Here is a 23,414-nt window from a genome sequence, read left to right as displayed (position 1 = left end):
TATAAATAATATTATACAAATTCAAAAGAAATATCGAAAAAGCGTGAAGTGTTTTCAAAATTAGCGGTTCTCCGTTCGGGGTCGCTCGGGAAAGTTCGGTTCGGCGGAGTAGCGAGGGGAATGGATAGACAGGTCGTATTCGAGGAACAACGGAATAGGACCATTCGGTACGTCGCGGAAGAATGCGTAGCCATTGTTGGTGCTGCGATCGTTAGTTTCTAGATCCGAGATCGTCATGGGCACGGAAAGCCATCCAATTGTACGAGACTCCAGGAAAATGTCGGTGGAGCTCGGTACGAGGCACTGATACGATATTAGTGCAAGAGATCGACGTCCCGCATTCGTAAGTGTGAAACTAGTTGGACGGGCCGCGTCCGCGTTCGTCGCGTATGCGAACCGAGCGCTCGCACGAGTGAGAGTGAGTGAGTGAGTGATACGGTGGGGCACACTCGGCGGCGGCCATAACACCGACCAACCAAACTAGCGAGCAGGGAGAAAGCGTAGTGCGAGTCGAGTGTTCAAGACGTAGTGGTAGTGTTTTTCGATAGAATTCCTGTGGAAAGTGGACTTCCATTGATGAGGTAAGTGATTAAGAGTAATCTTGGACTTTGTGGATCTATTGATGATAAGTATAGCGCGTGGTGTATGTCGTGGTGGTGCGTAAGTGGCGGCTGTAGGCAGCGGGCCCTTGGGAGCTTTCTTTCCCGAGCGGCCATACCGCCATGTTGAAACCTACGCCAAATCGAGTAACCGAAAAGGCGGCTCGGATATTTCGCGCGCGCCAGAATTGTCCGATGTGAGAAACGTTGCGAATTCGGCGCTAGTCGAGCGCTCGACTAGATTCTCACACGGCGGCTTGCTCGTGTTTGTTGTGTGCGTCGGCTGGGTGCATCGGCTGGGCGCGGGTCTGCTACCCTTCCCCTCGCCATCCTCTCCTACTTGTCCTCCTCCTCTTCCACTCTCGCATCTACCGCGTTTATTTCTTTACCATCGTCTCTCGTGGATCTCACCTTTCTCTGTTCCTACTTCGACGACTTTTTAACCACCAAGCACCTGTTCAGTCCGCGATACTCTTTATCTTTTGCCCTTGATACTCGGAACCTCTACGAATAGAACGTCTCCGCGGCATGGATTGTTCTGGCAATGCTCCTCTTCAACACGGTAGAAGCTTCTTGCTTCCCATACTCAAAATCTTATGGTCAATCGCGAGATTCTTTTTTCCCCTCTCTCTCTCTCTCTCTCTCTCTCTCTCTCTCTCTCTCTCTCTCTCTCTCTCTCTCTCTCTCTACGTATTATCAATTTTCTATATTAAATAGTCAGCTCACTTTCTATACCAGTGTACCAGTTATTTGTGCTACTTTTGTCAAACTTTCCATTTTGGCTTACCACCGGTCTTGAACTTAAACTGGGTATGCACATTGATATTCATGTACAGATTTCGACTATTGTTGTACATCCAAAATCTTCTTACTTTGAACAATCATTTGAGATTTCTAACATCTATTTTGTATTCATACGTAGTTATTGTTCATACCCATTTCTTGATAATCCGTGACTCGGTCACTATAGACATTTTTTGTTCTTTCGATACTTACTATTTCATACTTGAATTTTTCTAATGGAATTGTATGTCGGACAACTGTAATCACAATATACAATGTATTTATATACAATGTTTGGTTTTACTAAGACACTAGCCAGTTAAACTGGTAGGCATTTTTTATCATGGGTGTATATTTCTCAGGTTATAACATTAACAAGGCAATGCTATAATAAATAGGCTACGAGAAATTATACTTTAGCTGCTTTTTTTTTTAGAAAAAATTTGTTTCTCCATACTCTCCTGTGATTATTGCAAAAATTATTTATTCGTTTATGTTGGACGCAAAAGAACACTTCCTAGAAGTATTCAATCAATGACAAATATCAAGATTGATACATGCATAACGTTCTTCCTTGTAAACCGTAGTTTTCAGTTATACAAATTTTTGTAAATGGTTTTCTAAGAGGTCTTAAAGGAGCAATTTGAACGTATCGATTAACTTGCGTTAAATTCTATATCGTCAATTCATGTATAGTAAAGTGGAGAAAAGAAATTTGTTGTATGTTCAGCATGTATCTTATAGATTCAGTATTGCATGATATGTTAAATAAATTTACACATTTACAACATATTTATACATATATATACATACACATATATATATACATGTATAAATATTTACATAATTTGAGAATAAAACAAATGTTTAACTTGCTCTAAAGCGATAAAACAATTTGGGGTTGTTACAATACGGGGTCCTGTTGTTATGTTATCCAGATGTTGCTAATGTCGCGAGTCTTGGCTGGAGGTACGGAGTCTCACAGCAGTGTACAGGGCTGACATTCAAAGTACTACCATTTGGTAGGCTTGAGTAGTGTTATGCCTCCACGGCACCAATCTCCCTGGTTGCAGCGCAATCATCTTGGCAAGCAATTAGTGAGCTACCATGCTCGATTCAGAATATATCCTTGCCATCTCAATTGTTGATGAAGCCTCATAGCGTCAAGCATCAACGTAAGGCAGTTACCTGCTGCATAGCATTTATGTACCATATATGTCGGAAAGGTAGGTGAAGCTCATTATCGTGGACTCAATGAGCCTTATATTATACAATAAACATAGTTATTTCATACAAAATGTGTAAGCAAAAGCTTGATCCTATATATCGGTTGAAAATTGATACCACACCTGTAGTGCAAAACCCTGAAAATTTCAAGAACCAAAGGAAATTCATCATTATTGATCCTAAGAAAACAATTATACATATATATACAATGTATTATAAACTTATAATCACGGTGTTAATATAAGACAGGTTTATGTGTAAGTGATCTTTCATAATTAAGATGTTTGTTTACCCAAATATATACGGTTAAAAAACTTTCTACCGAATAGTACTTTAAATTCGTTCAATAATTATTTACAAAGCTTTCTTACATGTTCATTTTTTTCTGTTGCAGAAACGAAGCCAAGATGCAGCAGGTGGACACTATCTCACAAAATAATTCGGTAAGTAAATGATTTCGGGATTTAGAAAACATAATTTTAAGTGCACTTTGCTTATTAATCTACTAATGCTATACATAAAGCTGCATTCAATTATACAGTTTTCCCTTTGTATGATTCACAAAGAGGCACATTATTTTTCCTATTTCTTTCAATTGGAATTTCCTTGTAACCGAAAAATATATCGCTGTTACTACAGATATTTTCTGTTGTAATTTTCGGCAGAAGCTTCATCACTTACAAAAGCACAAATTACATTAAAATACAAGTCTCTTATGCTTTTCAAATGAAATACATTATCTTTATTCATAGTTTATTCTATCAGTGCTGTAATGCATTTTATGTTTGCTATCTACCGCTAAACTATACTTATTCGAAAGAAACGAAAATATGTGGAACTACCATTGTGTATGTCCTTTCTTCCGGTATTATGCTAAGCACAATCTTCTCTAAATGAAATGAAACTGAGCGTTGTTTGATTGAATGGTATGTATGAATTACAGTTAGATGTGGAGGAGCGAGAAAGGCTGTGTAATATACCGAAGGTGAGATTCCTTGTTGAGTACTGTATCAACTAGGATGTATATGATAAAAATATAAAATGGCAGCTCCAAACTTGTGTTAAGAGCAATTCGTAATTCTGCTTCTGTACTCTTATTCAATTTCATATAAACATAATAGAAAGAAATTTAAAATGAGTTTTTTCAATTTTCTTTTTGAAGCAAGGTACTTTTTGCTCATTATGTTTGAATTGGTCATGAAATTTTGAGATATAGATGTCTAAAGCTAATCAGTTGTTTTATATTAAATATTAAATTTTTGTAGGTTGTTTTTCTTTTCAATAATATATATACAATTACTTGAAACATTCTCAATAGTATCTGATTTTATATACAATTTATTTTTATTGTTTATCACTTGCATGGTATACGAAATGACTTAGAGTTGCCATTATATTTCAGTTGGAAATATTTTTGTGAACCATATACATTTTGATTACATATTTAATGAAATTTTTCTTAAAAAGAAATTCTAAATTGCTTGCCTGTGGTTATGGAATCTAAATATTTAGCAGCCTAATTTGCTCGTTGCATGAATGGGTTTCATCTAATTCTATATATAGCGCATGAAACTTTACTGAAATCATTTAATGTATGTGCTGAAATAAAATTATGAATGGCATAATGTACTTCTACAAAATAAATATACCATTTTTTTGTTAAATATTTTACGTATAGATTTTGTAAGAGTGAAACTTTTATTAAAATTCATAATGCAGCATTTAAGCATGATTTGAAAATAATTTAAAAATAAATACTGCTTTCAATTTTGAACCTGTACGTTCCAGAGTAACAGTAGTAATTGTACTAACGAAATAATTGAAGTGCTATTGACATGAAATGTATAAATAAATACTGGGTAACGCAGACAAGTGCACCTGGTAAGACATCGACTACACCAGCGGCTCCTCCGAAGGAACCACCACCACGCGATGAACCACCCGTGGAACCAGTCAATGGTGTAGTCCAACCACCTGTTGTGCCACCACCTAATCGCCCAGGGCGTGTTACCAATCAACTACAATTCCTCCAAAAAGGTGTGCTCAAACCAGTATGGAAGCATCAATTCGCGTGGCCTTTTCAACAACCTGTAGATGCCAAGAAACTCAATTTACCAGTACGTGTATATTGAATGTAACACTGCAAAAGATACGTAAAGAACGATATAAGTGTGGAATCTAATATTCAATTTTATTTACTTTATTAGGACTACCACAAAATTATAAAACAACCAATGGATTTGGGCACAATCAAAAAAAGATTAGAGAATACTTATTACTGGAGTGGGAAAGAATGTATTCAAGATTTCAATACGATGTTCACCAACTGCTACGTTTACAACAAACCTGGGGAAGATGTTGTGGTTATGGCACAAGCTCTCGAAAAATTATTTCTTACAAAGGTAAGAAGCAATTTTTCGTTGTTCAGCTTTGTTGTTCAAGTATTTGAATAAATGCAACGTTCCTCCTTTATTTCAATGTTTCTTTGAAATCAAATAGTATGTTGTAAGAATATATAGTTACAATGTATGCTGAAAACATGCGATAGAAATTTGTAAATGTTCCACAAAAATTGTAGGTTGCACAAATGCCAAAGGACGAGGTAGAACTCGAAGTTCCTGTTCCAAAGGGACCCAAAGGCAAAAAAGCTGGCAGAGTAGGAGCACCGGTAGGAGGAGTAGCAGGGGGTACGGGAGGAGGTACAGGTCGAGGTCGACCTTCGTCTGGTGCAGCTGCAGTTACTTCCAGCGTACCAAATAGCCTAACGCCTTCAGCTACGTCTGCTGGAACAACAGGCGTTATCCCTATGCCTCCACTTGGCACCCAAGCACCTGCATCTGTACCTGGGAGCACGAATACGACTACTATTGCTCCTCCAACAAGCATGGGAGTTACTCCCATGGCAACTCACAATTCTCTGCCTCAACAAGTGGTCCCTCCAACAAGCGGTTACCATGCGCAACCAGCAATGGACACGCAAGCAGCCTCTGCTGTACCCCCTCCTCCACAAGTTCCCACTACACCCTCAGTAATGCCTCCATCACAACCTGCAAAACTTAAAAAGGGAGTGAAGAGAAAGGCTGATACTACAACTCCTACCGCAAATTCTTTCGAGCCTTTATACAAACTGGATCCTAAAAATGCCAAAATACCCACAAGACGAGAATCTGGCAGAACAATAAAAAAGGTAAAACATAGTGTTCGCTGATATCTTAATTAACTCAGTGACGCGTTGAGTCTTCTAAAAATTTTGAAACATTCATTGTGTGTGTCTTCGTGCAATCTTCATGCTGAACATACTACCTGTTCATCGTTTAATCATCTTCTACCTAAAAAGTTCTCGACTAAGGAAACTTGTGGATAGTAGTAATTGTATGTAATATAAGAAGAATGTTTTTAGTTTCTTGAAATCATTTTATATATAACAGGAGAGGAACTTTTAATAAGCATCATGTATATTCAAGTATTTTTATTCCTTGCACGTTATGATCACATCAGCCATTAATACATTAACAAAGAGTTTGTAACGTGGCTGTTTCAGCCAACGAGGCAAGCGGAAGACGGCTTAGTGCCATATCAGGCCCCCCTGATGGGGGCAATGGCCCAACAGGTACATTTATTACTACTCCTTCATGCTCCTTCCTTTCATTTGTGTTGTCTTGTCATATTAAGTGTCTCAAACTACCTAGTCCAAAAAATTTGTCTAAATACTTTTCGTTCAGAAAGTGAGAGAAAATACTTTCTGTTAATAGTTTTGTTCCTTTTGTTACACCTTTCTTACGCGTCATTCAAATATAGGGTGCAAATTAAAAATCAGCTGCTTCTGTAAACTGCTTTTCTTCTTTAAGTTATGACATCACAAACACGTTTGCGATACTTTTCATAAATGTTCTTATGTACATATTATTTTGCAGCCTCAACACACCACTGGAAAGTCGAAGGAGAAACTTTCCGAAGCTTTGAAATTCTGCAATGAAATTTTGAAAGAATTGTTTTCAAAGAAGCATTCGGTAATTGTTATCAAATATACGAAACATATAATTACTGTGATCATTTGTACGATTCATTTTTAATAACGATATTGTTGATATGTAGGGTTACGCGTGGCCCTTCTACAAACCAGTGGATGCAGAATTGTTAGGTCTGCATGACTATCATGATATAATAAAGAAACCAATGGATCTTGGTACTGTAAAGGTAATACTTGGAAATTTTTGATATTGTACATATACAATGTGTACAAAGTTGTGACTTATTCTATTGTATTTTATAGACGAAAATGGATAACCGTGAATATAAAACTGCACAAGAGTTTGCCAGTGATGTACGACTCATATTTACGAATTGTTATAAATATAATCCTCCCGATCATGATGTTGTTGCAATGGCTAGGAAACTTCAAGATGTTTTCGAAATGAGGTTCGTTCCCACAAGCATCGAAGATAAAGCTCTTTTATCTGTTCCATCGTTCATATTTCACATCAAAATTCAATTTTGAATCAACCAGGTACGCGAAAATTCCGGATGAACCAATGGGAGGCATGGCAGGCATGAAAGGTAGCAGTAGTAGCGCCAGTAGTTCAGGATCTGAAACTAGTTCTGAAAGTGACGATTCAGACGAGGAACGCACCCAAAAATTGGTTGCTTTGCAGCAAGAGGTATTTTCTAATTAGATTATTCAATGATTTGCATTGTTATGCGTTTCATATTAAAACAATCGTAATATATACAGCTTAAAGCTATGCAAGAACAAATGAGAAAGCTGGTAGAAGAAAGTGGTAAAAAGAAGAGTAAAAAGAAGAAACCGGACAAGACGAAATCAAGGCCAATGAGCAATAAGAGTAGTAACCTTGTTGCCAGTCATACTGGTGCCATGAAAGAACTATTGAAACCAAGTGGTGTAATTCCAAATGCCTCTGATAGTGTTGGTGCTAGTATAGCTAGTGTTGCAATGGGAGCAGGTGATTTGAAAATGCCTGGTGGTATGGGTGGTGATCTTCATCATCCAGCTATAACAGTAGGACCTAATAAAACTCATGCAGCAGGAGGTATGAGTCACCATCTACCAACGGCGGCGAACCCGAAGCAAAAAGGAAAAGCGAGAGGACCTGGAAAAGCTACAACAGCAAATACCGCCAATAAGAGGCCGAAAGCGAACAGTAGATCGGCTGGAACTAAGAAAAAGAGTGCCAGTAGTCAACCACCTCCTACTACATTTGATTCGGAGGATGAAGACAATGCTAAACCAATGTCTTATGACGAGAAGAGGCAACTCAGTTTGGATATTAACAAATTACCTGGTGAGCTATGGTGTTTGTGTTATGCTGAGCGCAAATATACGTTTGCTTGGTTTCACTCTCAGCACACATTACTTCTATTCATTTATTATAGGGGATAAATTAGGACGAGTCGTACACATAATACAATCTCGGGAGCCTTCATTGAGGGACTCTAATCCAGACGAGATAGAAATTGACTTCGAAACGCTGAAACCATCCACACTGAGGGAATTGGAAAGCTATGTCGCCTCATGTCTTAGAAAAAAGCCACGTAAGATTAAACTTTTTTCGCTTTGTACGCGGTACACATCTGCATTGTTCAATTTCAACAAATTTTACATGGTTCTCGTTTATCGTGTTGTATTCGTAGCTATTTCCAAGTTCATTTAAAGACTGCATTTTACCAGTTTCAAAACGTGTAGTTCAATATTCGCATACATTCTTAACGCAATCGAATTTTAATGTTCACAGATAAAAAAGTTAGTGGTAAATCCAAGGATGAACAAATGGCGGAGAAGAAACAGGAGCTAGAGAAAAGGTTACAAGATGTTACGGGGCAGTTAGGCAATGTTAAAAAAACTGCTAAGAAAGGTTCGTAACCTAACTACTCTGCTCTATTATTAAATGTTCTTATTTATAAACATACAAATGGAAGCACACCGTTTGGAATGTTACATTTATTTTACATTTATTTGATATACTGTTTACAGAAGACAGTAGTAAGTCAGTTGATGTAGTTGGAACTGGAGGAGCCAGTGGGCCTTCGCGATTGTCAGCATCGAGCAGTAGTAGCAGTGATAGCGACTCCAGCAGTAGTTCACTTTCTTCGAGCTCCAGTGATTCGAGCGACAGTGAAGCAGGTTAGATATGAACCTCATGTAACTGTTGCTATTATTAGACCCTTACTTGGGAACAATGAACTACTTACAAATAAGTAGTTTTCATGAAAATATGAACTAATTTTTCTGTGAGATTTAAAATTACGGGGTTATTTGCGATTGTTTTTCTTCTGAGGGGAATAGACGAAGATCTTTCGTGAAGTTTGTTACTGCTAATTTGTTCTATAAAGCACAGATTTCTATTCACGTTTATGCTGTAAAATATTACGGAGACAATACCACAGTACCATTCAGTACATATTATTTTAATTTTTACTTTTGCTTTCTTGTGATTGTAACAGAATAGTTTATAAATTCTCTATTTTTAATATATTCTTAGTAAGCGTAACATTTCATTCGTACATTCATTGATTTCTCAGGTAAGAGTGTTCATTTGAGACATATATAGAAAAAAATAAAGAGAATTGTTATTCCAAGTAAAGCATAAAATTCATAGACGTGAATCTTCTAGTTCTTTTAAATAAAGTTATTCACCATTTCATGAGGGTACTTGCAACTATATGAGCATCAAAGAAAAAATAAAGTTAGTTCTATTTTGATTTTGTTTCATCGCATAGAAGGAATGTTACTGTTTCTGCATGTTTTTCTTTGTGTATATTTTCAGTTGCTACATGATTACAGTTTTTATTATATTTCTGTTTAAACATTCATAATTTTCGGTCTTCTTTTTAATATTATACGGTCTATTTTTCAAAAGAATTTGCGTGCAACAGACAAATACATGCAACTGAGATACAATTAACACTACAAGTGTACGTTACAATAGCAACTGAAACAATATCAAACACATTAGATATATACTTAACAAAAAAAATTTGTAAACGATAAAGAAACATAAAATTCGATGCCTCATGATTTGGTGATGACTTTAAATTTAAAAAATAAGATGAACTCTGTGCCTAACCAATTTTCTATTGGCATTTCAAACGAAAATCGAAAATACCGGTGCGACAATGCAGATGCAACAATATCTATGCAGTGGTGAATTAGATACACAAAGATTTCTTAGACGGGGTTTAACTGCACAAAATGCATCGCAAATATCTTCTTAAGCTGCTAAATCTTGCTTATTAATTGTATTTATTAGGACGGCGTTATTCGTGTAGCTTAAGTGCTGCGTTACATTAATGCAAGTACGAATATCGTGTCAAGTTTCATTATTGTAAAATTTTCAATATAACGATAGATACGGTGTCGTCATGAACTTGCTTAAATGAATATGTATTTTTTTAAGCAAAAGTATGTTGAAAAAAGCGTTTCTAAATATGAAGTTTGAAACTTGACACAATTTAAAGAATTTCTATTTAATTTACAAGACAATATGCAATGGTAAGAAAAAAAAGGTGAGCTAGTGGAGTGCAGACTGTGTTTAGAGGATACCATATGCCATGCCAGCTTGTTTCACAAATTATATTATTGATTAAAAATGATTACTTATATTTTCTCTTGCCCTGTCGGTGTTGACAATACATTCTGTTGCTCGAAAGTCAAGTATAGTTTGCTGTTCAAGGTTACTGAATTTTTTCACTGCAGTCACACGTTTCTATCGAGTATATATATACACATATATACATGTACATTGAAAGTGATCAGATATAAGGAGAAAGAAAATGGTAAGCTTACTGATATAGTAAATTGCATCGATGTGTACATGAAAGTACACAATACAGTAAAGACTGTAGTGTTAAATGTTGGTACCTTGGATTTATACATTGTAGCTTTTCCTGACAATTATATTGCCCTACATAACCCAAGCAACATCATGCAATATATTAACTCTTGCAAACTTAATATTTATTTATTAATTGATAAGCAGAGCATTACTTGTATCACTGTGTTTTTTAAATCATTAAGTTTGTTTCCTCGCATTGGTTCATTCATGTCGTATCATTTATCAGAGTACAGTACAGTGATATATATATAATTATATATATATTAACAAGCGTCATTATTACATTAAGTGTGAGCATACACTTATTACCCGAGTGACGTGAGAACTGTGTTTAGGCTTCTGAACACTATAATTGATTCCACGGACTAGAACTGCGTGGATCTTAATGGTCAATACTTGAGAGGAACAAATTAGGCAGAGTGATATTATGATACACACGGAAAACAAATGCAGACAATGTGTATTGGTGGCTGGATTTGCGAAAATCAGCAGTCTAAGGTTATTATAATCCACAGCTTTCGCGTCAAAATAGTTTTAATTGAATACACTCTCGAGTTAATATCGTCTCCGCAAATAATTTTTAGAGTTTAAAATATTTTCTGAAAAGCTCTTACCTGATATTACCTCATATCGCTATTTCCATTTCTTAATTAAGTTTAGTTCACTAAAGCCAAAGAAGTGGTGCTTCCTTTGAAATGTCAATTATTAATCTTTATCGTCTCATAAATACGCTTTGGTGTAATTAATATGCTATATTTATTTAGATCGAGCGGTGAAATTAAATTGAAGTCTTTTTGAATCTTCCTCTAAGTATGTGGGTCGGCGGTAAAAGTTTTTACAATACAGACATAAATAAATTGAGCGGAGAATGATGTGATATGTGATACAATCAACGATTTCCATTTATTTTTTATAAGGCTAATGACTTTGAGCATACAAAGGTTTATGTTAACATATCAGAGAAAGAGAAAGGCAAGGGGAGTGTATAGATGACACAGACAGAAAAGTGTACTTTTCATATTACTTGTAAGTCGAAGAAAGAGAAGGGAATGGTAGATGAAACAGAAACGAGAGCAGGTTAAGGAAATGGTCTACAATAGAAACAAGGCACCCTAGCCTCCAAACACATTGTTTGCACTCCGCTAAGCTTTGCTAATCGTCGTTTCATTGTTTTATATAGTTCTTCACTGGTATCCATTGTCAGTTTTCTCATTTTTCGAGTTACGCAAACCAAAAAGTTGATGGACTTTGATTCTGTTAAATCGAATGTCAGTAAATTACGTAGGTCGGTGTAGTGTTACATACCCTGCTATACAAATTATATGAAATAATATTTGTTAAAAATGAAACTCATCATTTTCTCTCAACAATAAAATTTCGAAATATGCATAATACGTACTATCGATTCGAAGTATTTCACGTTTGTAAAAGCGTCCGAAATAATATTAATTTTAACCCGTCCTATTAAAACATTTTTAGAAAATCTTTTATACGAGTTCGAATGAAGTTAATTTTAGTGATATTTTGTTCTTATATTTCTATGTGTAAATGTCTGCTCATGATAGCGTTTTTTGTTGAAATATCATGTAAATTTAGTTCTTATACATATAGCAAAATATATACATAAGAAGTTATGGACGTAACTGATATAAGATTCTAAGGTGCTTTTGAAAGCACTTTATGCTTCAAGATGTTGTATAACATGAACATTAAAAGAAAAAAAAAGTGATCAAATTCACATCAGTACAATTTAATGGTACCATTAATCGTACAGTCAGCAGCGTACTTACTGTTCCAGCAAAAGAAGTAGAAAAATCAGTTATTAACTGCTATTAATTTTATTGAAAACAAGAATGGAAAGAATAAAGCTACAATTGGTCGGAAAAATATTTATTGATTTTTAAGAAAAATTCCATATATATATATTAAAGTAGAAAGAAATATTTGATCAGAATGATCTTATCATTTTATGTTTTTTTTTTTTAAGTATTGAAAGTAAATAGAAGAAAATTTCCAAATAATTAGTTAGACTATGTGAGATCAAATTGATGGCGTGTGCTGAATTAGATAGAAACTATGCATCTATTAATACAATCACCATTAGCTTGTAACACAAGGTATTAGGGCATTTTATAATAATATTAATATTGCCTTCCAAAATTTTTGTAGCATTTATTCCATATACAAGCACGCGTCTAAATTTTTTCGCATCTTTGTCCAGACTGGAACATCATTCTTCCTTCTAGATCGTCATACGCAAAAGCAGATTTAACGAATTCGATATTTTGTTATGCTTCGAGATGCTTCTTTATTTAAAACCGCTGTCTCTTCTTTGAAAAGTTGTAGTAATGTACGTTCTATCTGTTTTCTGCGTATCACGACATTGCATAGCAACAGTACACAAGCATACGCGTTTTGTACATAGTGAAAACTAATATATCATAAAATATTAATAATAGATGTAAGTTATAAATGAAGGCGACACACACACAGAAGACTTTTTTAAATGCATACACAAAAAGTAGATGAGTGATGTAAACAGAATATTAATTCTTTGAGGTCGTTTAGAGTCGGGGTTGGCTCATTTGGTGGTCCAGTTAACTATATTATATAAATTAAGATACACTGGAACTCCTACTCGATGTTTTTGTTAGATCTTCACTATGTCTTCTTGCAATCATTTTTCTCTTGTATTGTACATTTCATAAATTTTAATCTATTATATTGACCATTCCATTGCAAACATGAATTCATCGCGGACATGTATCAGAGTAAATATAGTATTAGAGTTGCTTTTTTGTAACTGATATATAATTAATACTATAGACACCGAGCAGGAGTATCTTGCCACCGATCTCAATGTTGTGCTAACTACGACTTGAATTTACGTTTCAAACTACTTGTATGAGTGTGACACTCTTATATCATTCATGTTTAAGTTGAGTCCATATTGTACTATTTACGTGACTTTTTATTTGCATTAATTCTATTATTATATTACATTAATTATATTATATTACATTACACTGTATGAAAATTAAAAAAAAGGCAGTTTGATGGTTTTTGTAGTCAACATTTTGTAATCATCATTTTCCCCACTGTCACGATTATTATCGTAATAATCATTATTATTCTTATTATTATTACTATTATTATTATTATTATTATTATCCTTATAGAAAGAAAAGTGCGTGCTCTCGCATACATATATATAATGTTATGTATGTATGTGCTGCAGTTTCGCAACACGTGAGCGTGTATGTATGTGCGCGCGCGTGGTATGTATGTATGTATTTATGATATGTATACATATATATGTATATATATATATACATATATGTATGTATGTATGTATATATATATATATGCACACGCAATTATTCATAAATGAATTGAATACAACTAACTTTATGTAGAATGAGAAAAGAATGAACTGTTCTGCGCATTAAAAATTTTTTAATATAAAGATCATTAAGATGAAAGTCCACAAAAAATCATACAATTGAGATATTTAAATTAACATTGTTGTACACAGTGATACAATTATAATATAAGCATATGAATAAAATCTATTAGAAAATATATGCTCGAAGTTTTTTAATTTTTGTTTCTAGTACATAACTTAATATTTAGTTCGCGTGTTTTTGGCAAACACAACACTCATGGCTGGTATCCTCTCTGCACACTGCATTTCACTATGTTTTCATCGAACTGTCTCTTGTAATGAGAAATTGGTTGAATGCACAATATTCACAGTTAGATGCATGTTACATTGAATTACAGGGAACTCTTCCAATCGTCCCCCAAGAAAGAAAGCAAAGAAGAGTACGCCAAGTACAGGTCAACCGCCAACAACAACAACTACTACGCCGGTAAGATAATATTCTGTGGGCAAGACATAGTAACTGCGATTGTATACATTTATAAAAATATTATCTACCTATTGTATCATTCGTAAATGTAACTGAAATATTTTATTTTGTAATCCCCACAATATTGACTATTTCTCTGTGTCGTAATAATTAAGGTATCAAATGTACAAGGCATTGATTCTACTTGCATCTAAAGGTATACAGTGTTAATATGATAAAAACACAACGAACCATAAATAATACAAACCTTTTGGCATATACAAAAATATCGGTATCTGTACACAATATATTAAGTAATAGTACACTCTTCAGGCAACTACACTGAATCACAGTGGAGGTCTTTTAATGAACAATCAACCCCCAACAAATTCTACAGGACCAATAACAAAAACAACTGTAACTCAACCTAGCAATATATCTTCAGAACAAGGTGTGTAATACGTATACATTTCAAATGTTGTTAACACTGTTTAAATAAATTAGTCAAGACACGTATGTGTCCATAATTATGAAAGTGGTCTAAGTCATATAGAAAAGGTAAAAATTACATTGAATTAATTTGGTTTAAAATAATGTGTTGTGAAATAACTGATAAACTCATGTTTTCTTAAATTTTGACTTGGATCACTTTCATAATTATGAGGACATATATAAATTGCTTCGCTGAATTTCATGTAATATTAAATCAAGAAAACGAAATTTCCATAAAGCTGCTATTATTTTTGGTGAAATATTATGCCCTGAATATTATTTTATTGATAACGATAGAGGATTAGAAATGTATTAATAGAGATAATAGTAGCAGGAAAAAGAACTAACTCGGAATATGAGTGGCTTTATGAGAATTTCAGTGTGTAACACTTAAACGTAAGATTCATTTTTCAATTCATTGAACGACGTATAAGAATATGTAACATGGAAAGCACGTCGCATCATTTTCTCATCTTTCAAGGAAGATACGATACAGTATCATGGTCTGTAGGCACGAGACACTAACATCTATGTTACTATTTCTATTAGGTGGTAATAATCAACAATCTGTGGCAGTAGCAGCTGTTACAGCTGGCCAAGGAATGCCTGTTGCAAGTCACACATCTATGCCAGCGCAACCATCGCGACCTACGGCAATGGCTACGGCAGCACCTGTAAAAAAGCCAACTCCTCCGCCACCGACTACTTCTAATCCACCGACTCCATCAGTTTCTGTACCAACACCTCCTCCGAGTGTTACACCCACAAACACAAATTCTATGGTACCTTCACCGGTTGTGCCTCAGCCACCACAGCCACCCACATCCGTTAGTTCCTTTTCAAATGCAAACACGCCTGTACCGGCAGATGGGACAGCTCTAACACAGCAGTCAGATCTTTTGCAACCGTATAATACTCTAGGTACATATTAGCATTCAAAGACTACCACTTTCACGTACAGTCTGTTCTTTTCATTGAGAATGCAAGAGGATATTCCGATAAATACTTTCTTTCTTTAGCTCCTGTGCCTACGACGCAAACATCATTGGAACAAACAATGTCGATGAAAAAAGAACCGCACATACCAATGATTCAAGCGCCACACACAACAAGTAATAACAGTTTAAACTTAATGGCAGACGTAAAACCTCCAGTGAATATGATGCCTACAAGTATGGCGGCCAATCTAAATTTGGGAAACATAACTATGCCTAATCTGAATATGAACTTACCGCAAGGTTTAGCAACGCATATGTCGATTCAGAATCAATTGGAGAACATGATAAACACCACATCGGCATTGACCAATATACAAAATTCACATAATGCTACAATGTCGCAACAGCATTCCAATGGATTTTCTAATATCAAGCGTGATAATTCTCCGCCTAATATGTTAAATAACAATGGTATACCTGGACTCAACATGGGAATGAATATGGGAGCAATGGGATCAATTTTTGATCCTCTGCCTATCGGTTCCATGCCGATGCAAATATCTCAAATGCCAATGAAGAAAGAGGAGAAACCGTTGACCACTTCTCAACCGCCGATGGCTCAAAAACCCATGGATGGTATGTTTCGCGTTAACTTGACAATTTCAAGAGAAGTTTTGTTTGTTTTTAATTGTATATCGTTCATATTAAAGATAGACTAACTAACAATTAGTAACAAAAGCTATATGTACTAAATAATTTTATTTTCTCGTATAAGTAGATCATCAAATACTAGTTTTGAAGTTTCACAAACAGATTTCGAAATGCTACATTAACTGCTTATACTAATCAACCGCGTAATGGCATTGCTCTAGCCGGAGCTCTGTTTGCAGACATGACTACACTAGGAATACCACCAATGGGGAATCATTCAAATTCGCAACTTATGCCTGAAAAGAAGATGACGCCGCCTGACTCGAAGAATCCTGCAGCGAACTTTGCATCAGCTTTCAAAAATAAGGTAACAGAAGGAACACTTAAATCCAGTATTTCAATATCACCTTTGAGGATCTTTATCTAAATCTATTTGGTTCATTATTTTTCAGACTGTAGAACAAAATGTGAAAAATGCTTCATCATGGTCGTCTCTGGCTCAAGCATCCAGTCCTCAATCGACAGCGGGAAGTAGCATGAAGAGTGCTGCTAGGGACTCATTCCAAGCATTCAAAAAGCAGGCCAAGGAGAAGCAAGATAGAGTTAGTACAAATAACACACGCTCTCGTTCTGTTTATTGTATATTTTTTTTTCTTCTATTTACATGTGATAATGTTCCTTTTATAGCAAAGGGCTCTGTTGGAGCAACAAGAGATGCGTAGACAACAGAAGGAACAGGCGGAAAGGGAGCGTTTGCGGCAAGAGAATGAAAGAAGAAGAGAAAGAGAAGAGGAAGACGCATTAGACAAGGTTAGGAAAACTGTTGGCGACCAGCAGGGAAATGTAATGTCTGCTACATCGAGGGCAGAAGAGGTCAAGGCTATTGTCGATACCGATAGCAGTAGTCCAAGCCAGTCGTCCAGTCAAGACAAGGCCGCAGCTGAAAGAGAACGTCAGAGGCTACGGGAGCAAGAACGGCGGCGTCGCGAAGCGGTAAGTGCTAACATAACTTCTATCCTCCACATGCTTTTCTGTTTGCATCAACGACATGTTTTCCAACTTAGCATTCTATCACAACCGTAATATAAAAAATTGTCTTCGCCAAAGAATTTACGCCTCGCACCATGTAGCATTCACATGCACATTTTATTAGTAGTTTTAATACTTTGAAAGGCAATGGACTGCCTATACTTGACACCGATATCCTGCGTATAATCTTAAGGATCCGTGAATACGGATCTGCGAATTCGGATCCGTTCGGTACAAAAAACAGTAACGCATCAGTTGTCGGACTCGAACATGCCGAACGGATCCGTATTCACGGATCCTGAAATTCTTACTACACGGTTCACGTAAAATAAGGATCTCTAGTATAATCATATGTCGCGAATAAATTTTCGCAATGAACTACAGCTTTCGTAGGCAAGCCCGCCAAGAATAGGATGTATTTATTATTTCAGATGGCTGGGCAAATAGACATGAACATGCAAAGTGATTTGATGGCTGCTTTTGAGGAATCGTTATAATGTTATTTGCTGCTCTTTATGTTCCCACTGAAACCGGGCAGGACTTGGATGTGTGTGTCTGGCGCTGGACGGTACCGCAGAAAACAAACAAACGTATTAAACAATATACGTCAGTCAATACTGGAACGAAACGATATATAATAATAATAATAATAATAATTTAAAAATGAAACCAGAGAAGACAGCAAAACGGTAAACCGAAATCGGTGTGTAATACTAAACAAAAAAAAAACAAAACAAAAAATGGTGATGCGGGTTGGGACATTCCAACGGAGAATCCTAAATACAAATTGTTCGTGTTACACGGACAACTCAAAGAGACAGTTTATCAAATGACGCAGTACTAATTGTGTGTAATCGACGGACACCTAAGTGTGACCATGTAATTAGATAAAATACTTACACATTTTGAGAATGCTACACTGACTATTGTGTTACATTTTTCCGGTTTTCATAAGTTTGTACTTTATGTAAATTTGGAAACAAAAGAAAAAATATTACGCAGAAGATAAGTGAAAGAAAGAAAAACTGAGTAAGAGAGGGAGAGAGTGATTGAAAGTGTAAACAAATGAATGAACGTATGCGTATCCGAATGAATGTATGTTAGTCCGTGCGTGAAAGTGTGCGAGAGAAAGTGTGTACACGGGGAAGAGTAAAAGTTGTGTACATTTAGTTAAGTTTTATATTTTTCCACATTCAGTCATTAATCGTTGGTAGGATTACATAGACAGTGTTTTTCGCTAATAATACATATAATTATTATTAGCTACTACTAATAATTTCATTGCAGATTTTTTTGTTTCTCGATTATGAATATATGCAATTTGTAATCATGAAATAGGTAGGCTTGTTAAGTCAATAATAATAGAAGGAAATATACCTATTGCGAACATACACATTGGTGAATTTAATCATAATCGATTATCACGATAGGCCGCGTATGACTATCAGTTATCAGGCTTACGGAGTCAGAAAGGGCCAATCGGTTGATATGAATTTAAAGAAGGAAGAAAAAAAAGAACGAAGGAAGAATATTTGTAAAACTCACCTTAGAACAAAGTCGTCAATTATTACGAGTAACAGTAAGGTGATTGTAGAATGATTGTAGTTTTCGATCCTACCAACCATTAGATCAGTTCAGACGTATGTACCTAAACCTTGGTATGCTTTAGTATCGTGGAATAGGAGAACGTGACATGATATCGGTCCGTAAATGGGAAACTGTCTAGAAATGAAATGTATCTATTTGTTCGACAAAGTAAGGTATCAAAAAAAAAAAAAGAAAGAAGAATTATGGAAAGGGATTTCATTAAGGCGTTAATAAAGCAAAGAGGGGAAATTATTAAAAAAATAATAAAACAAGTATCAAGGCGTTGCGTACGTACAACGATCGATTGAAATTTTATAAACGAAAAAGTAATCAAATCGTTCTGCGAATATGAATGCCTTGAATAAAAAATATAATCTTTGATCGGGAAAAAAGTACAAAAAACAATATTTAACCGCAAAGAGAACTTGATGGCTAATTAAAGTTTGCATATATTTCGTAATACTACTACTACTACCTACTACTACTATTACTATTACTACTACTACTCGCTATTATTACATTGGGATTCATTTTTGTTTTTAAGGGAGTTATTAAATTCGTAGTAGTTGTGACAATGATGGTCGCATAAACAGTACGCAGACTTTTCTGATAACGGAAGTTATCGTGTGAAGTACATTATTAATAATAATACTATTATTATGATTATTAAATTATTTCGTTACATGCAATTTTACGTTTCTAAGAGTCTCTTCAAACCTGCAAATCGTCTTTCCTTCTCATAGTATAAACTATTTCGTTTACTGGATCGAAAAAATGCGCTATACTGACGAGAGAATAGTCTGCGGCGCTGAAGACAGACTTCTGAAATTTCATTTTTACCCGAATTCGAAGTATTCATGCACGTGTCACAAGTACACATGTGAACACTAGACCAATTGCTTTGTAGTTTCGAAAGAAGAAACACAATCCGATACACTCATATTAATATTCGCGACGTTTGAACGGCCATTAAAAACGAATTCGTTTTGTCGTAGTCGATTCGTTTCGTTAACAAAAAAAAAAAAAGAAAAACTACGAAGTGTGTGCGGTATTGATGGTAGGTTGTAAATGCGTAGCGTTTAATCTTATTTATTCTGCGTTTATCTTTCTCGCGACGCGCGATCTATCACGATTGTATCGTGCCACTAATATTTTCGAAAAGTTTATGAAAAGACCACAAGTCGGTGGAATATTCTGGATTCTTAGGCGCGCAATAACTTTTGTATATTTATAGAAACCTCTGGCAATGACAAATTAAAAATCCCATCACTTTATGTTCGAAATAGTCAAACACACATAAGCGTCATTCCGTAATAATTTTCTTTGAAGACGATTATCAAAGTGGCTTCACCGGATGGTTAATACATTACAAATAGACTGCGGATCTTTGAGCAAAATAAAAAAATGTTCGAATTGCAGGGCATAGGAGCCAAATGAAAATTGTATTTTTCTTTTAATTATCCAATTAAGCTGGAACTTATACATTGACGTCTTGAAATGTTTGTATATGTCCACTGCTTCAAATTGCAAGTGCCCATTTTTATAATGAATGCATCAAGTCCGCAGTCTAATTATAGATGATAACCGGGTTCGTCATAACGAGACGTTTCTATAAAGTTACGAAGATCACTATAATTTCGATTGAACGAGAAATATTTTCGCGGTAGGAACGGACAAACTGCTGAAGGTCGCGAAGTATACCGTGAACAGATCGAGTATAACGCGTTCAAACGCCGAGCCCCTCGCCGAGAGATCACCGTGTGTAACGTTACAGCGTGTACAGAGAATTTATTCCTCGAACCCGTGTTTTAGAACCGATACTGTCGCGTCGTATTTGTTCAGGTTTCTTGAGCGCTTTCTCCGGATATGTGTGGAGACTAAAGTATAACGAGAGACAAATAGTTGCGTCGGGATAATGGAGAGCGAACAGGAGAGAGCGTGGAATGCGTGTATCGAATACAAAAGAAAAAAAAGGAGGGAGAGCACGTCGTTAGTGTCCACGTTGTTTAGCGTAATGTAATCATATGTGTGCGTGTGTATGGTTCTAGTTATGTATAAAATTGCAATCGAGACAAAGGCAACTAGAATTTCTAAGTGCGGTGAACGGTATCGATCGGAGACAAAAAAAAAAGATGATCGTAAACGATATATAATATTCCTCGAGAAGGGTTCAGCGTGTGTGTTATTTGCGACTGATACGAATACTCCGAGAGGAAACAGGATGATAATAATTGGATTCGAAGAAAAGGGAAGGGCTGGCGTGCGAGGAGGACGAGGGGTGAATTCGTTCACGGCGTTATTCGCTAAATCCTGTTTTCGTTGTTGAGTGCATCATCGGAGATGATCGAAAGAACTTTCGTCGATGACCAGCATCGATCCCTTTTGCGGGGAATGCTCTTTGTTCCCACGTGTTGTGTGCGCTTTCATATCAATACGGTCTCGTGCTCGATGATCGTTGATACTAATTCTAGCAATACATTAGACTATCTCCTACGTCTGTTTAATTTAATGCATCGCGACGGGACGGTACAGGACGAGACGGGCCGGTTCCCGCCGGTGTACGTTAATCAAAATTCAAGATTATTGAAGAATCTTGGTTCATTGGACCGTTAGCAAACCTATTCGCCGCGAATATCAATGCTTGCGGTTTAGCGTGTACAATGATTTAGTCATTCGTATGTTAATTGTTGTTGTATGCGCTTGATGTGGTAGAGCGATTTCTCTCGAGAAGACAGGGGGAATGAGAGCCGCCGAGTAAAGGAGCACGGTGAGCACGATCGATCGTGTTCTTCTTTGTTCCTCTATAATCGGACAGTGTGTTCTTTCGGTGTGAAGCGATCTATCGTGGGCTATTCTATTGTCCTGGGTGCGAACATGTATATCATCTCTGTTTCGGCGAGTATCGATCGTGTCGGTAGCCGAACAAGATAATTATGATAGAACTTCGTCTACCACACGAGATTATTGCCGGACAAACAGAGCAATCGTATATCCAAGACTCGGGAAAAAGTATCGAATGTGTTTTAGGAACTACGATTGATTTCTTCTGTATTAACGCTTAACGCGGCGAACCGATCTTTCGCACAGAAGAAACGCGGTTTCAGCGATTAAGATCTATTTCGTTTGCGTTAGATCGACGCGTATTTAACTGTATTCTCCCCCGTTAATTATTCTTTCTATCGACTTAATTCTCCGTGTCTTTGAGTGTTACTTTGGGGGACTCTTGAACAATTTATCCCTCCTCCCGGTTCGTGACAGATGTTCAGGGATTCTCTTGCTACAAATGCTTCGAATCATTGTTATGTTCTTTCTCTGTTGTGCTGTATCGTTAGAACGACCAATCGTAAGTGTGTTCGAACAACCTTTTAAACAAATAATATTCCTTCGAACGAAAAGGAATGGCGCCGCATTGAAGTATAACAAGCTCAACAGTGACACGAATTCTAAAATTAAAAAAAAGGGAAAATATTGAAAAAAATGGGGTAATTGAAAAAAGTGAGTTCGAGAGACAGATAGAGAGAAAGAAATATAATGGGGTGCGAACGTGAGAATGAGAGGGAGAGAACGAGAGAGAGAGGGTGAGAAAGACAGAACGAGAGAGAGAGAGAAAGGAGAGTGCATGTGTTAGGTATTATGATTGTATAATACGTGGTTTGTAATTGTAAATACGAGAAGAAATCATTGGCAGCAATTTAAACAGAATACAGAATATCTATGTATAAAAAAAGTAATAATACTAATACACACACCTCTATATATGTGATAAGGTTTGTAATATTTAAGGGAGGCCGATAGATTGTATAACCTACTAGATCTCAGTGTAAGTTACTAGGTAAAGACCTAAAATAATTCGTAAGTAATACCAAAATCACTCCGCTGTATCAAAAAATAATTTTTTATATAAGTTCCCACGGGCGCACATCATCTCCAATGGCACATGAGTTTTAGTAGACTTATTACGACTAACGATAGCGAGACATTAAGCTGGTTGTACATAAATAATAATGAAAGAATAAATGGCTAAAAAATAAAGAAACGCTTGATGTTGTTAAGTAAGAGAGAACCGTTTACTGGGCCAACGTTCGTTCGCACGTTTATCCTTGATTTCCACTGCACCATTACTCGTTCAAACGAAACCTTACATTTTATCCTGTGTTTTGTCTGATCCATGTTGTTGAAGAAAAAAAAATCTATTTTAAAACGAAACAAAAAAAAAGAAACGATATCACACAGGACGCTGCACATATAAGTTTTCTACGTGAATACATCTCGTGTAAAAAGTACATTTTAAGTCTTATAATATATATTTAAAAGAAAAAAAATTCTTTGTCGAGATATATAATTCAATTTGTACGTTGTAAAGAAGTTCTGAGTGAATTTTCAATTTCTTTCCATTCGATATAATTC

General features: G+C 35.9%; 1 protein-coding gene across 6 annotated transcripts; it reads left to right on the top strand.

Moving 5' to 3' along the window:
- Positions 1 to 144: 144 nt before the first annotated feature.
- LOC143209403 (homeotic protein female sterile) lies at positions 145 to 20,038 on the top strand. 6 transcript variants are annotated; one of them, XM_076425020.1, is made up of 24 exons: positions 145 to 581; positions 2,321 to 2,608; positions 3,004 to 3,052; positions 3,553 to 3,594; positions 4,478 to 4,726; positions 4,817 to 5,011; positions 5,188 to 5,796; positions 6,151 to 6,219; positions 6,524 to 6,619; positions 6,705 to 6,806; positions 6,883 to 7,028; positions 7,117 to 7,267; positions 7,342 to 7,909; positions 8,001 to 8,159; positions 8,360 to 8,479; positions 8,599 to 8,748; positions 14,243 to 14,331; positions 14,644 to 14,761; positions 15,352 to 15,723; positions 15,822 to 16,376; positions 16,631 to 16,758; positions 16,844 to 16,993; positions 17,079 to 17,384; positions 17,852 to 20,038. In XM_076425020.1, exons 2-24 carry the CDS (start codon positions 2,598 to 2,600, stop codon positions 17,915 to 17,917), a joined length of 4,500 nt encoding a protein of 1,499 aa, XP_076281135.1. In that variant the 5' UTR covers positions 145 to 581; positions 2,321 to 2,597; the 3' UTR covers positions 17,918 to 20,038. The 6 variants fall into 6 exon arrangements, with proteins under 6 accessions (XP_076281135.1, XP_076281116.1, XP_076281126.1 ...); XM_076425001.1 differs by having other exon boundaries at positions 16,613 to 16,758; XM_076425011.1 differs by lacking the exon at positions 2,321 to 2,608 and having other exon boundaries at positions 16,613 to 16,758.
- Positions 20,039 to 23,414: the final 3,376 nt, after the last annotated feature.

Source organism: Lasioglossum baleicum, chromosome 1 (assembly GCF_051020765.1).
Source record: "Lasioglossum baleicum chromosome 1, iyLasBale1, whole genome shotgun sequence".
Classification (NCBI taxonomy): domain Eukaryota; kingdom Metazoa; phylum Arthropoda; class Insecta; order Hymenoptera; family Halictidae; genus Lasioglossum; species Lasioglossum baleicum.
The sequence above is the reverse complement of the archived record's forward strand: the minus strand, read 5'-3'. Positions and strand labels throughout refer to the sequence as shown.